This window comes from Thalassophryne amazonica, chromosome 18 (genome assembly GCF_902500255.1).
Source record: "Thalassophryne amazonica chromosome 18, fThaAma1.1, whole genome shotgun sequence".
Lineage (NCBI taxonomy): Eukaryota > Metazoa > Chordata > Actinopteri > Batrachoidiformes > Batrachoididae > Thalassophryne > Thalassophryne amazonica.
Window position 1 is genome coordinate 43,058,244 of NC_047120.1, and position 16,082 is coordinate 43,074,325.

Sequence of the window (16,082 nt, forward strand, 5' to 3'; positions counted from 1 at the left end):
TTAACACAACTAAATGTGCTGCCTATGCTGATGCATAAAGCCTGATTGATATATTTGTGTCATGCAGTTGATTACTGTAATGTCTTATTTTCTTGTCTAACACAAAACAATACAAAAGTTTAAATATGACTTAAAGTTTTAACCATAACTAAGAAATTAAATCATGTTAACTGTGTGATAGCTTTACTTCACTGGGTCCTCGTACATGCAAAAGCAGATTTCAAGGACTCGTTGTTGACTTCTAGAAAATGGTAGTCCACCATCTTACCTTGCATAACTTGTTGAACATTAAGTACCATCTTGTTGTGCTTGGTTAACATTAGGCAGGTTCTGTTGAATCTTTTAAATTTATCAATTAAAAACCTCTCTTTTCTGTCTATAATTGCTAACATGTCTTATCTCGCCCTGCTATGGACTAGTGGCCTGTCTAGGGTGTAGCCTGCCTCTTGCCCAATGACTGCTGGGATATGCTCCAGCTTCTTTCCCATGTCCCTTATCTGAAATAAGCGGGTATAAAAAATGAATGTCCATTTTTATTTTAGTGATTCTATCATTTTTTTAATTTAATTAATATTGGAGATTTTATTTCTGCATCTTATTTCCTGTTGATAATCTTAATTCACTAGAGCTACAGTACGCTCTCGGTGTTGGTCTACTTTTAATGTAAAATTCATAATTTTATATACACATTCATGAACCATCCAGAAGGTGCATTTCATACTGCATTTGGCCACGTGAGAATCTTGGTTCTTCTCACAGTTGCCATCTTAACTTGTTAGCTGACGCTCAGGTGAAGGTGAGCACTGCATCCAGCAGGTGGTAGACACATCTATGGGATATTATAGAGGCAAAACAAAGTTGCTTTTTCAGTTGGTGCTGTCTAATGACTTCTTCTTTATTATCAGCATTTTTAATTTGGTACATTACAAGATGACAGAATGTATTGTTTTTAGTTATTGCCCACACAAACTAGTTGGGATGAGCTAACGCACTCACCCAATCATCTGCGGTTTTGCTGTCGAAGCCCAGTGTTGTTACCATTTTTAAAAGTATTTTGTATGCCTTTGGGCAGTCTCCTATTGCTGATTTCATTCATTCATTTTCTATACTCACTCCACACAAGGGTCACTGGGGGAGGGGGGGGCCTGAGGCCAATCCCAGCAGCTATAAGGCGAGAGGCGGGGTACTCCCTAAACCAACAGCCATTGCAGATTTTTGATAGCAAATTGTCTATTTTTTTTTAAATCACACACACAAAAAAGGATGCAATTGAGGCCTGAACTCAGGGGTAATTAGTAGTAAAAGTAGTGTTGGAGAGCATCTGGAAGGTTTTAAACATTTTTTTAAATATTTTTGACATCTGGTTAAATCATGATCCACAAAATATGAATAATTGAATTTTTTGTGCAAAGTGGGGGTTATCTTTTTTAAAATTAGGTGAAAGTGTACAAGCGGATACAGTATGCAATAATTGGGGCTACCATTATCAACAGAAGACAGTTTTGAGATCTAGGCAATGACTTTTTTTGCCTTTGGGAAGTGTGGGAAAATGCAGAAATAGTATTTTGTGCATGCGCAAAAAATTGTGTAATGGAAATCATACCTACTCTGGTGTATTCAGCAGTAATCACATGTATGTAAACAGATATAAAATAGGAGGAAATACAAATTTTGCGAGCAATTCCAAAAGAAATCTGGCTGATGTCCTCAATTTTGAAATCTGGACAGAAATTGGGACCAAAAATCAGCAAAGAGAGACCACCCTTTGTAATTTGAGTTAATGTTTTTTAAACAACTCTCTGGAAAATGCTGGATGAATAAACTTTATTATTATTCATGAACGAGTATAATGTGGGTAGGGGTGGTGACCAAGTGGTTAGTGCACTTGGTTTTAGTGTGGAAGGTTCCCTGCCACATTTCTCCATGTAATGTGGAGTTGTGGCAGGAAGGGCATCCAGCATAAAATTTGTACACCTGCACTCGAATAAGAAAAAAAATATTTTGACTTAAAGATATGCATTTTAAGTAAACAAAAAACAAGTGAAGCACAACAACCTACTTTTATGAGTGCATTACTATAAAAAAATAGTGCTGCCTGGATGACACACTATTTCAATATTGTTTCTAGAGACCTCTGAACCACACAACCTTGGGACCAGCGATCTCGGAACCACTACAGTCTTCTATGCACAGTATTTATTCATGTTATTAAACCGCAAAAGCAGAAAAAGAATCACCTTAAATACACCTTATATTTTAAAACAAACATGGAAAAAGATTAATGTATGAAGCATTTAACTCGGTTATACTATATAATTGATTACTGGCAACAATACAATTTATGACACGTTCCGAGATCATATAGGTACCGTGGTTCCGAAGTCTCCAGTTACTTCAATGTCACACTTATAGCTGTTTGTAAAAATGACTTCTCCAACCCCCATTACTCCATGAATACAGTATCTAGTTTTCCTTTGAAGGCCCGGGACCCTGCAGAGTGACATGTGACAGAGGAACTGGTCAGAAACCAAGGAAGTGAGCCTGGCAATAGACTTGTAAAAGAGCCTGCAACAACTGCAAGCAGCATGGGGTACAAACAGCACTGACTGACCTCAAACAAAGGGCAGAAGGGGGCGGACCAGCTAGAGATGTGTAAGATAACAGAGAAGAAAGATGTTCGCTCTACTGCATCTGTGTGCAGTCATGTATGATTGGTTATTTCTCTGCACATCATAAGATCTGTTTGCTAGTCCTCTTTTGTCCATTAAATCTTTTTTTTTCCCCTATTCTTGCCCTGCATTCCTCAGCAGAAAGAAGCTATGGTGATCTGAAGGTGAAAAACATCCTCCTCCTCCTCCTTCCCAGCTGAACATCTGTCTCTGCTGCGTTGGCTGCAGTGATGAGTCTGACACCTCCAGATGGAGAGCCCACTGGGAACACTGAGGTATTACCCACAGAGATGGCAAGGATCACACTTCTCCACTGAAGTTCCACACTTGGTATCTGTGCCGTCCCTTTGTTGTTCCTAAATCTGTCACTGTTTGCCATATCGATTGCCACCTCCCACAGTCCTTGGCCTCATGGTGTATCCAAAGAGGAAGCGACAGCGCGCATCTTCAGCCTTTTGTAATTTACAGTAATGGGCTGTATGGTATTTCAACTGTAACTTCTATTTCTTGAACTCAATTGATTTGTTTTAACATGGTTGTAAGAAAACTGCACACTCATGCAGATAAATTCCAAATTATTGCTTGTTGTATATTGTAGTGTGTTTTTCAGATGCAAGAGTTTTTAGGTTGGACCAACCAGAACACTGACTAAATAATGTTAATATTTTAAAAGAACACCTGGAAAAAATAAATGCAAAGTGCAGGAGGCCAGCTGACTTCTCCGAGCTGTTCTGGTGTGTTGACAGATTGTTAATTTGTGCCTGAACTCTGGATGAACCTCAACTCTAGGAAAAGGGCACCAACAAATATTACACCCAGTGCAAATATTGAAATTGCTTCCGCCTTACTCAGATGGCCAGGTCTGGCAAACCTTTAATTTGAGGTGCATTGAAATAAATGTTAAATGGTTTTAAAGGGAAAGTGTTGTAATTAAAGTGATATAAAACACTATGCTGGACTTCAGAGTGACATTGGAACCTATGTGTATAATTTGAAGAACAAATCAAAAAATGAGACCTGGCTCCCTGGAGTTTGTTGTCATGTTTAGAGCCCCTGGAGGTATTTTGAGGTGAAAAGGTCACCAGGAACCACCCCATGTGTTGTGAAAGATTCTTCTTGTCACATTATGCAAGGGTACTTTTTGGTTACTGGAAGCCACTGATTAAATGACAACCACTAAAATACGTTTCCATGAAGTGACAATAAATTTATGCATGCTAACATTAACCAAAGAGAAAATTGTTGATCAGTAAATGTAATTGCATTCAGTGATGATCAGCATTTACTGGAGTTGCACCATTTCCCTTTTTATACTGAAAAATAAATGAATACATTGGCTGAACTTAAGAAAATTAAGGCAACAATTTGAATGGATTTTTGTCAGCAATTTCAACTCCATCATTCCTGATTAAATGCAATGAGACTTTTATAGTAAGACTCATTGAAGTTTAGTAAAACATTTAGCACACTTGATTTGCTTTTTGCTCTGCAAAGTCAATTACCTTGAACTAACTTAATTAAAAGGTTAGTGAGTAGCCAAATTATGTAATTGAAATGATTCTAAGTGCGTTATTTTTACTTCATTCCAACTCAGAAATGTTCATGCAAATTGTTACCTTAGTTTTTTGAGGATTAGTAATTTATTTAATTTAAAACAGAATAAATTACATGCAGTTTTATGATCAAACTGTTTATTTTAAAACAATTGCCATCCTATCTTCTCTGGTTTTTTTTTTGTTTGTTTGTTTTTTTACTTTTTAACAATTTTGTGCCACCAGCTTATAATAAGTTATTGACTTACTAAAATGTGTACATGTTAAAAATGACACTTGTTTCATGCTGAAAAGCCTTTTCAGTTTAAGCTTTACACAATGACCCCATGAAACATTTTTAAGATTATTTTTATAAATACTGTGACAATGCTCATTTTTAACTGCATTCTTTATTTTCATTTTATAAACTTTATTTAATGCCAAATCACTTCAACAGTTGTTGGAAAATACCCTGTAAATAAATAGTGCAAACAATGCGCCTTTCAACACAAAATACATCATGAGTTTAAAAGGTTAAAAGAAAACAATTCAACATTCTCGGTATCCAGAATTCCTGTTCACAAGTCCAAACGCATTTTTTCACAGTTTTTGGAATGGTGAGACCGAGGTCTCCGGGGGCCGCCTCACGGTTGGCTCCCTTTGGCGTTTGGAGAGGACTCGGGCGCACAGACTTTCTCCGCAGGTGCCGAGGCGGTTTTCACCGAAACGCAACCCAGTTTCTCGCGTTTCTTCTGCTTCATTCTGCGGTTCTGAAACCAGATTTTCACCTGCATCTCGTTGAGCTCTAGACTGGCGGCCACCTCCACCCTGCGTGCCCGCGTCAGGTATTTGTTGAAGTGGAACTCTTTCTCCAGCTCGGTCAGCTGCTTGGTGGTGAAGTTGGTGCGGATGACGTTGTGCTGACCCGCAGCTCCGAACTCCGACAGGACAGCTGCGAGGAGGGGAATGGATGAAATGAAAGTCATGGAGCTAATGCATGGAATTTAAATGTGAGAATGAAAAGACTGTTAGTTGCAAAAAAACAACTGTGCATCAACGTAAATTAAACAAAATGATCATTTGAAAATGTGCTTTTACGCACTGTGTGCATCCGCTAAAACTGCACTCAACTCGAACCTGTTTTCGGAGGATTCCTCTTCACTTTCATCCAGTCGAATGTTTTAGATGTTTCCTCCACGTGATCCAAATCCTTCTCCCTGCTTTGGGGCTGTAACTTTGTGTAAACGGTCTCCTGCTCCCCGTTACCAAACAGATACTGGCTACCCGCTGCACCTCCGGGCCCACAGCTGTCCCCAGTGTACGCAGCCACGTTTGCTCCATGCGCATGAATGAAGCCTCGTTCTTGCTCGGGCGCGAGGCCGTACTGTCCGTAATCCAATGGAGAGCCATACACCGAGCTCCCCGGCGTTGCAAACTGCAGATCCAGGTGTGTCTGGTGATGCAGAGGGAGGCCCGCACTCTGGAGTGGCGCAGAAGTTGCAGCAGCTACGCGCCCGTCCGGTGCATAACTATCACTTGTTGCGCACGAGTTGGGCGGTACAGGCGACATGTATCCGTGGTTCAGAGTGTGGTATCCGGCCTTGGCACTAAAAAGATTTGCTCCTCGGTTGCACACAGTATAGTCTAAGTAGGAGTTCATCCTGTTATTCGTTTCGAACCTATCAAGTCCGAGCAGTCATTAATCGTTGCTCCGTTTGCCCTAAACCTTCTAGGTAGTGTGTCAAAGCTGTTAAAGTGCCTTCCATCCTCATATCACCTTCCTGACTCACCATGTGACCCACTAAACGCCAATGGCAAAGCACCTACAGCACTCCGTCAAGTCTACAGGGTCGTCCATCAAAGAGCGCACATTTACATGACAAATGCTTCAATCAAACGCGCTCATCCATCTGATAAGAACACGACCAAGAGGCTGAAAATGTCAGAAAAATGAAAATCTTTAATCACAATAATGGAAGTTTTAACACCACTATTTGTCTTTAGGATTTTTTTATTATTATTGTAACAGCTATAATTTTCATTATGCTCATTATTATTATTATTATTATTATGTAGCCTTTATTTCTGCATTTTCAAAACATGAAGCCTGCAGCCAGGTTTTTCAGAATAAGACTCTTGTGGAAAAGGAACAGCGCAGAGAATTCAGCCATCCATCATGCGCTCTTTTTAAACGCTGACAGCTTGTGTGGCCCACTTTGCCCATAAAAGAACAAAGGGGCGTTTAAGAGCTATAAGGCTTTTTCTGGCTTTCTTCGTGCTTTAGAGTTTGAAGAGTGATGACACTGGGAGCTACAATGTAATATCTCCTAAATCCAATCAACGTCCACAGGCATCCGTAAGAGCTCTGTAATTAAGTAAGAGTTAATGCGACGTTATAGCGAGATCTCAAGTGCTAATTAGGGTCATAACAAAAAGGAAGCGTTGCAGTTTTTCCCCCTTGTTTTGGCTGGCTCAGCTCACATGCTCCAGGAGTGTTTCAGATCAGATGGGAAGCTCATGAATTGAAATCTAAACATGTTGTTTTTATATTTTGAGTGAATTAATTAAGTTGTATCTTTTTTTAATCCCTACAAATCATCCGCAAAAGGCGAATGCCTGAAAACAGTTATTATTCAAATAAATAAATATAGAAAGTGTGCTGGACACGCAGTGAGATGATGACTTCACAAATCTGCTACAGATGAGTCAGCTTCGGAGCCTGGAGGATTCTGTCCTGGGGAGTGCAGTTCTGTGAGAAATATGACCCGCTGAGGTCATTTATGCGCACATTTGCGTTTGACGTGCACTGCGCGTCAAACAGCGGGTCGTGCGTAAATCCGCCTTGCAGAGCCTCGCAATATTTGGAGTACTCTGCAGACGGTGCATGCGCCGATTGTTGTTGGGACCTGAGCTGAGGGGAGGCCAGATGGAAATCCACGCCCAGGTGGACATATCCCAGTCTGGAGAGCGTGGGGCTGGAAGGGGAGGATGGGGAGGAGCAGGAGGAGGGGTTGAAGCCCTTCACTTTCTCGTCTTTCTTCTGCTTCATCCTCCGGTTCTGGAACCAGATCTTGATCTGCCTCTCGTGGAGGTTGAGCAGCCCGGCCATCTCCACCCGCCGTGGCCTGCACAGGTAGCGGCTGAAGTGGAACTCCTTCTCCAGTTCCACCAGTTGCGCGCTCGTGTACGCGGTGCGCGTCCTCTTGCAGGCCGAGGTCGCGCTTGGACGCTTCTCATTCAAGGTGCACTCTGTGGAGTGGAGAAAAAAAGTATGAGCGTTAATTAACATCATGGGGTCAGGTTGCTAAAAACGCACCTCCAAATGTGCTAACTTGATTCAATCCTTTTCTCATGCGCCATTGTGCCCAATCCATAACTAACCGACCTTTTAAACTTTAAAACACGTCTAAAAAGCAATTTTCTCAATTAGGTCTCATTAAGGTAACGGCATAAGTGAAAAGGCCTCATTTGAAAAAAAAAAAATTGCTGCCTCATCTGCCAATTTTCTGTTACAGACCTGCGATTCTTCTGTCGTCTTTCTGACTCGCGTGTCTGGACTCTTTCATCCACGGGAAAATATTTTTGCTTGGAGATAATTTTAAGTTTGGCTGCTTTGACCTCCGGGGAAGCTGTGATTTGTTGCTGAACGTCTGCAGCGCGCAGTCAAACGTGCGCTGTCTGCTGGCCTCCGGTTGTCCAGGCGGCTGCTGCGCTTCTTTGTAGCCGTGCACAAACCCACTGACGCCTCCGTGACGCTCGCCGAAAAAGTGCTGGGTGTTGTTGTGCTGCATACTTTCCGTGAAATGTGCACCGGGGCCTCTTTGACCTTGTGACAGAGCGCTGACAGCCAAATGTCACATGGCAGATTTCCAGAGAGCCCTGGGCTTCTGGGCCTGAGAGGATCCACAAAAAAGACAGAGACGGAATCAGGGAGGAGACCGAATGATCCATCTTATCAACTCAATAGTGCGCTGACATGAATAGAACCACAGAGGCAACGGAAAATTGGGGTTAGGACGGAAAGGAAAACCTTTGTGCAAATCTTTTTTTTTTTTTTTTTTTTTTTTTTTTTTTTGTCAAACAACACTGGTATAATATATATATATATATATATATATATATATATATATATATATATATATATATATATATATATATATATATATATAATTGCAATTTTCAACGAGATTCATGCGCAGCCTTTTGTTTATTTAATAAAGATAACGCATTAAAAAGCTAATTTTGTTAATTTTATTAATACAGCTGTACAACTCTTATATTATTATTATTAAATGGAAATAAATCAATGTTTAACATTTTCCATCATAAACACATCCATCAGACATCAAACAATAACACGTGCGCAGAACCAAACAACCCTCTTTGTCCACGTGCATAAATTCGTTTAAGTTCACTATCGTCCAACATTTAAACAGAATATGATTATTGAGTGTCTTTTTTTTTTTTTTTTTTTTTTTTGATGATGAAGAAGAAGGGGTGGGGGGTGAGTGAGAATGAGTCCAGAGGCATGCATGCAGGTTTATGAACTCTGGCTGAACCGCGGCTCGAGTCAGCCTCGTAAATCATAAAGACACGTAACCCCACCCGGCCGCCTTACCTCCGAAATCCGCTTTCACTTCACACTAAAACAGTCCAGCAGGAAACAAACAAGCGTCCCGCTCACCTTCTGGAAGAGAGATCCCAGATTAGAATAATCCCTGCGCGTCGGAGGCTCCTGCGCGACGTGCTGGTGCGTGTTGAAGCGGAGTGGACAGTGTGTTTGTGCAGCGCATGCACACCGCCCTGCTGCTGCTGCTGCACATCTCTTTCTGCACGCACCGTGTCCGTTACGTGTCTTGGTGGAAAACGAAGGTCTTTCTGCTGATCATGCAATCCTGCTGCACGGCGATAGCCCTGAGATAAAATAAAATGATAGAAGACTTTTTTTACGTCTTTGCATTGCGCAAAAAAAAAAAAAAAAAAAAAAAAAAAAAAAAATCACTTTAAGGAATAAAGATCACCCCAAAAACTCAGAAGTGTTCTTAGCACAGGCCGAAGATGGACTGTTTTGGCCAGCGAATCAGTGTAAAGTGGAGGATTTAAATGAGAATAAATAAATATATACCTATCAAAAACATTTTTACTACCCCCCCCCCCCCACACACACACACACACAAACACACACTTTATTTACTGTGCAAAAATCATACGCGTGACTTAAAATACATTTATTAAAGCAGCTGCAAAAATGTTGAATGTTCGTAAATTATAACTAACAATAGTGTGTAAGACTAAACAGCAAACTGTTTTACAAGAAGATCGTGTTGAATTGTCGTGTTTGCTCTGCAAAGTATTTAAAGATTGTGTAAACGTGCACTGCATCAAGATTTATTCATTTTAAAAGGTCTGCAAACTTCTGCTTTCTTTAACATAATCATATATATATATATATATATATATATATATATATATATATATATATATATATATATATATATATATCCACAGATATATATATATATATATATATATATATATATATATATATATATATCCACAGATATATATATCACAGATATGGCTGCAGTTTTCCTTAATTTTATCTGGATTTCTTTGAGGTGCAACTTGTGAATAACGCACTCACTCGCATCTCTATTTGTGGAAGCAGTCTTTTGGAACTTGTCCAGTCTTTTTTTTTTTTTTACAGGATGGTTTTATTTCGTCACATAGTGCATTAAATCCAGTTTATTTAATGTGTAATTTCAGTGAGTGAGTTTTAAAGCACTCGGAGACGTGGCTCAGTGTGCAGGCTGCATTAAAAGCAGTGAAGTTTCTAATGAGGGTTTGGTTTGGTTGACATGGTGACCATCAGACTGCTGCATCCGATCGATGAGCGTCTGGCGGCGCGCTTTGATCTCCCATCTTCATCTTTGCTGTGATTGCTTCTTAAAGGTAATATGTAACTAAGTAACCCAAATGAACAGAATGAAGACCTTTGATCAATGAGTCATGCAGCGTGCACGGGCTTCCTCCACGTTTTTTCCCCCAAATATAACGTTGTCCAAAAATTATGGAGGAAAAAAACTGGATTGTAGAGTTAATATCCTCTGTTGGCTTTTTGGCAGGTGAAAACATAAATGTCACGACACCAACAGCAGTAAAGTGTCTGCGGGGGGAAATGCGCCTGTGATGTATGGGCCAACGGGCGGAGGTTTTTGGGAAAGAATGTAAATGTGCTGACATAAGTCATTGTGCGCGCGCTCACTGACTGGCACCTAAACGTGTGTTTGATCCACGCGGGCCCCACAGTGGACGGCTGTCACTCAAATGTGACAGCACGCTACAGCACGCTTCCACCCCATCATCATCATCATCATCCGTGCGAGCCTGTCTCATCTGTGAAAGACACGAATGGGACCCCCCCCCCCACACACACACACACACACACACAGCAGTGCGCGCGCGGGCTGGCCCACTGACAGATGCAGACTAATTATCTGCAGGCATCACGTGCACACATGGAGCGCTACGGGGCTCTGAATTCAAGGAAATCGACACAATGAAATCAAATAATTTGTCCAAAACAATGCTTCAGAATACAAATGATATTAATGAAAAGCGGTTATAAAAAGGATAACAAAAGTTTCAAATTGTAGAACTCTCCATTGGAAAGCTACTGCATACATGCACGACTTTTGTCTCTTTAAAAAATACAAAAAGTCAAACTCACATGCTGTAGTCAAACGAGTTTTTGCAGCAAACACGCCTTTTGTAAACTTACTTTTTTGGAGTCCATCGAGACGGATTGTCCGCGCTGACGCCGAGTGCACACTGTTTGTCGAGGCCCTCACATTTCCCCGCAAACTAAACTCCTCCTCGACTCAAAGCAGACAGAGCCGTGAAAAGAGGTCGTGATAAATGAGGCTGTGAACAAAGGCCACATTGAAGGCCCGTCCTGCAACTTTTACGCGCGTCCTAACAACACTCGAGCCGTACTGACTGCGCCAAAGCGCGCAGCTCCTTGTGCGTCACAACTCCACACAGATCTCCTCTCTGCTCACATAAACTACAACTACTTTCAACAACTTATTTTCTTAGGGTTAAATGTCATCACCCGCGACATGCAAATTTGCGGCTCCTGTCTGTGCAAACAGATGATGTAGCTATTGGTTCGTCATATTGTCACGAAAAGTACTAAATTTTTGTCATGGCAGCACGAATTCATTTTAATTCATTCCGTGATGGCTGCACATAATTAAATGTTGCAGCGGAACGGGGGTTATGGTTAGGGTTAGGGGAAGGAGTAGGGTTAGGTTATGGTTAAGGTTGGGGGTAGGAGTAGGGTTAGTAATAGAGAGTTTAAAAAAAACGTCACGAAAATTTGAATCATTTCGTGACGGTAGGACGAAAAAAAAAAACGTGACTCTGGGCTGTGGTGTGCACAGAGGCTGCAGAATCCACCAGCTCGCCCGTTCACAATATTTAAAATAATTATCCAAAATGTGAAAATTAAATTTAAGTGCAAAGCGGAATTGTTCAAGATTATTTAAAATCAAACTGTTACATGCATTTGGCATTATTTTTTTGCATGCAGCAAATACAAAATATTTCAAACTATTATTAACTTAATTTTAGCATTTATATAAGGTGTGGGGTTATTTTATAGCACGTTTTTCCTCAACTTTTCCCAGTTTGGATACACTCTCTTTAGTTTATTGAGGATAACCTGAGTTTCTCCTCTAGCACGTTAGGCAACTTTGTTTCAATGTGCTCCTAAAAACAGAGATGTTTTTGGTTGTCTGTTCTGCTACGCATCAAAGCCTTGTGCTGACTGTTCAACCCGATTAAGAAACATAGTTAACTAATAATAAACACGCTCAGAGTAACACGATTTTCTGTGTTTTGCAGTAACCTACATGCCCCCGAAGAGAAGGCTCGCAAAAAAAAAAAAAAAAAAACACCATCCATCATTACCCAAACCGGTCTGAGGCGCCCTCTTCCGGCGCTATGGGGAAGTTGCATCGCCTCAAATAGAAGTTGAAAATTTCAGGGTTAAAAACTGGACCTGCAAAAAACATTCAAAGCAATGTTTGTTTTAAAATAATTACACACGGGGTTAAACGACAGAAAATGATTTAAAAGGATAATATTGATTTAATGTTTTTTTGTACATTGCATGTTAAGAGTGACATATTTGCAGGCGTAAGTACCTCAATATTGTATTTAATTGTGAAAATATGAACCATATTTTTAATATAGGCAGTATAGTGTTTGAATGAAGTTTTCTCATTTACCTTTATCGGCATCTTTGTCACTATTTTTCGTATTGTAAAGGAAAGACGCATTTCTGCAATTTTTTTTACGCAATTTTATTTTAAAACGCTGCAAAAATATATTTTCATATGGTGAAATGTATTTTTTTTTTTTTTTTTATCAGCATTGAGTGGTGACTGTGCAGCACTGCGCGCTCTGACGCATCTGCGTCCGTGAAGTCTATCGTCTCCTGACCCTGTGATGATCCCCGTCTCTGTGAATTATGCATGAGATCCGGCTACAGATTACCCCTATCAATATGCAATAGTCATTACGATGCCTAAATTGCCACTTAATAGTTATGAATATGTGGAAAATGTCTGGGACCCTTATAACCAACCACTGCTTTTACCTGAAATGAGTTTGGAAAAGACTTTGAAAATGATTGCAGAAGTCTCATGCGAAACTTTCCGGCCTCAGCTCGAGTTTTTGAACTCTATAATCTAATTAGACTTTTATTATTTGCGGATAGACAATGCACTTTCTTTCTTTAAAGCCACTGAAGCTTGATTCCAGCTCACAGCTGTCCGAAACTTCACCTTTGGCCGCTCGGTGACTTGGCACATCGGAATAAATCATTGCAGGACCTCGCTCAAGTTCGTTTCACAGCAGCTCCATAAAAGCTCTGATTAGTTTTAAAGGCAACTTTTAAAAAGTTTTTTATTATCATTTTAAATTTACTCACAAAATTAATTTGGGGGGAAATACAAGTTGAAAATTTGTCCATTCACACTACATGATAGTTTGCGTAAAAGCTTGAAACGGGATTTTTTTGTTGTATTTATTTATTTTTATTCTATTTATTTATTTATTCATGTTGTAATATTTTAATTTTAACAAGTATGCATTTGGGGAATCAATTGTTTTGTATTGCGCAGTGTAAAACCAAAAAGCGACAATATTGGAGCCCCGTATGTAATATTTTGACATAAACAATTATTTCAAACTAAACAGAACTGGACACCACTTTGCCTGTCCAGCCTTTCCAGTCCCATCCATGCCGTAAAGCCGTCACTTTCATTCAAGGTTGTGAATTATATAGAACATTGTCTACTCCCCAAAACCATAAAACCAACTTTATGGTCCTCACGTGACTTTTCACAGTCTGTAAGTAATATAGGCCTATACAATCTTTGGTAAGGGGTATTTTTTTTCCAACTTCAGCCTTGCCTATAAGACACTCTTTGGGATTTTATCACCAATATTTTTACCCCGCATGGCTTATACGCATAAAGGTCAGAGGAGGTAAGTGCGCAAGTTTGTTTTATCTCTATGAATAGGAAAAATAAAAATTTAAAAATTGACCCAAATTCTTTAATCAACATTAATAAATCTGTTTTCAGCTGAATTCATTCCGAATATCCTCTTTTAGTGTTAAAACACATTTTCCCCTCACACTGACACACATACATACACACACACTCAAATTAATTCGGAGAAACTTTATTTCAAGCGCTATGAGTCCACTTATACAAATACAAAAAGCTTATTGGCGAAAAAAAGCGTACATCACTGCCTATCCACAGAATAACCCTTTGCACTAAAAATTGATCACATTGACAGGTTGAATATATTTGCATTGCTCATCGTTACGTCTAAAACAAATAGAGATGCACAAAAAATATTCTAGAGCTACAACATTGGCTTGTTTATGGAAGTCTGTATGGCGTGGCCACAAGATCAAAATAGCAGTAAATCGTACAATAAAGCGCTTTGAATGGCCCCATAATACATCAGGTTTACATTCAATAAAGAGCAGCATATGGTTTGGAAACTTTTTTCTTTTCTTTTCTTTTCTTTCTTTTTTTTTTTTTTTTTTTTAATTGTACAAAGATTTTACTCCTGTTAGACCGTCAACAAGTTACAATAAAGAGCAAAGAACAATTAATACCCCCAGTATTATTTACATCTTTTTCCAAATATGACATCTAATCTATCATAGTACAACAACAGTAAACTAAAATGGCATTTTTAGGACCACAGAATACTTCTTTTTCTATCACAATAGCATGCTGGAAGGTGCTGCGCTTTCAATAGTTTTACAGTACTCATGGATTTCTTTTCTTTTAATTCCACACTCAGTTATGGAAGGCGCTCCCTCCTGTTACAAGGCTCATGCTTTTCAGTTTATTGTCCTTCTTCCACTTCATCCTGCGGTTCTGAAACCAGATTTTGATCTGTCTTTCGGAAAGACACAGGGCGTGGGCTATCTCTATTCTCCGCCGTCTGGTTAGGTACCTATTGAAGTGAAACTCTTTCTCCAGCTCTAGCGTCTGGTAGCGGGTGTACGCAGTTCGGGCCCGTTTTCCGTCAGGTCCGGTCATATCTACAATTTCATAGAGAATCCACAAAAAAATGTGAAATAAATAAGTCAAATTAGTCGTGACTGAATAACAATGAGGGTATTGACGTTATGGGTGATTGCAAAATGTGTGAGCATGCAAGCAACACCACATGCAACGCCTTCCTGCAAAACAGCCAGTCTGCAACATTTCTGAATTCAAATGCCACATTTGCAAAACAAAAAACAAAACAAAAAAAAAAAACTATCAAAACGTGTAATTCCCTTAATTACTAGTTTTGAAAAGAAAATACTGCTTTGTTTGTACACCAGCCTCACGCACTGATTCACCCACTCCACAAAACAAAATATTATATGACGTGTCTACCGTGGCTTATGTGCAGTTTCCGCATCCAGGGGAATATTTGTGGCGTTTGGCAGTCGTTCGTGGGAGCTGAGGAGGCGGCGTTGTGTTCCTGGTGCTGTTGCTGCTGCGCCCGCGGTGCCGCGCCGGCGGTGGAGCCGCCGCCTCCGCTGCCGCCGCCGCCGCCGCCGCTGCTGTGCGCGCCTTCCTCGGTCTCGGAGGCGACAGTGGCGTCTTCTATCTCCGTGAAGTGAGCGCCGGTGTTTTTGTTCACGCCCGAGGTCGCGCTCCGGTCAGATGGTGGAGAGGGGTTTTTTAGTTCCAGCGGCTCCCGGCTGGCCGTGGCGCACGACGGCGGCACCGGATCTGGAGACGAGAGCGAGCAGTTGGGCGTCTGTCTGTAGCGAGCGTCCGGGGCGAAAGCGCGGGCATCATCTCTCACAGCCGGGAAGTGGCCGCCGGTGTTGGTGCGGTTCACCGTTAGGTCCATGCCATTGTAGTTGTAGCCGAAAGACCCGGAGTGCATGGTGCCAGGGTCTCTGAAGGAGCCGCTCACAGCGCCGTTAGTCCCATAATTTAGTAACTGATAGTCGGAGCCATTTGGATAGCGCCCTGAGAACGAGTTTACAAAGTAAGAGCTCATTTGCTTGGATTTTTAAAGCCTCGATTTGTAGATCTTTGTCGCTATAATCCTGTGTGCTTGCACGATTTATGGACGCAATCATGAATTATAAGCAATGAAGCCCCTACTGTACTTTGCCAGGTATGCGGCCAAATATGGGAGCGCGTTCGGGAATCACGTGCCTTTGTTGACCAGTCGTAAATCCTCACTGATGACTTCAAGAGGTAATTCATGCTCCATGGTTACAAATGATGACGAAATAATGGTCGTTAGGCTCAAGTCAATGGTGCCTCCCCGCTGC

At 40.7% G+C, this 16,082-nt stretch overlaps 3 protein-coding genes across 3 annotated transcripts; all 3 read right to left on the reverse strand.

The window, feature by feature from the left end:
* Positions 1-4,564: 4,564 nt before the first annotated feature.
* Positions 4,565-6,225, reverse strand: hoxb1b (homeobox B1b). The gene is made up of 2 exons (XM_034194605.1): positions 5,339-6,225; positions 4,565-5,153 (listed from the first exon to the last, which is right to left on the reverse strand). Exons 1-2 carry the CDS (start codon positions 5,859-5,861, stop codon positions 4,846-4,848), a joined length of 831 nt encoding a protein of 276 aa, XP_034050496.1. The 5' UTR covers positions 5,862-6,225; the 3' UTR covers positions 4,565-4,845.
* Positions 6,226-6,831: 606 nt separating this feature from the next.
* On the reverse strand, positions 6,832-9,103 carry LOC117530838 (homeobox protein Hox-B3-like). Its single transcript, XM_034193781.1, has 3 exons — positions 8,886-9,103; positions 7,719-8,094; positions 6,832-7,450 (listed from the first exon to the last, which is right to left on the reverse strand). Exons 2-3 carry the CDS (start codon positions 7,990-7,992, stop codon positions 6,897-6,899), a joined length of 828 nt encoding a protein of 275 aa, XP_034049672.1. The 5' UTR covers positions 7,993-8,094; positions 8,886-9,103; the 3' UTR covers positions 6,832-6,896.
* A 4,840-nt stretch (positions 9,104-13,943) lies between these two features.
* On the reverse strand, positions 13,944-15,981 carry hoxb5b (homeobox B5b). Its single transcript, XM_034193680.1, has 2 exons — positions 15,184-15,981; positions 13,944-14,840 (listed from the first exon to the last, which is right to left on the reverse strand). Exons 1-2 carry the CDS (start codon positions 15,800-15,802, stop codon positions 14,593-14,595), a joined length of 867 nt encoding a protein of 288 aa, XP_034049571.1. The 5' UTR covers positions 15,803-15,981; the 3' UTR covers positions 13,944-14,592.
* Positions 15,982-16,082: the final 101 nt, after the last annotated feature.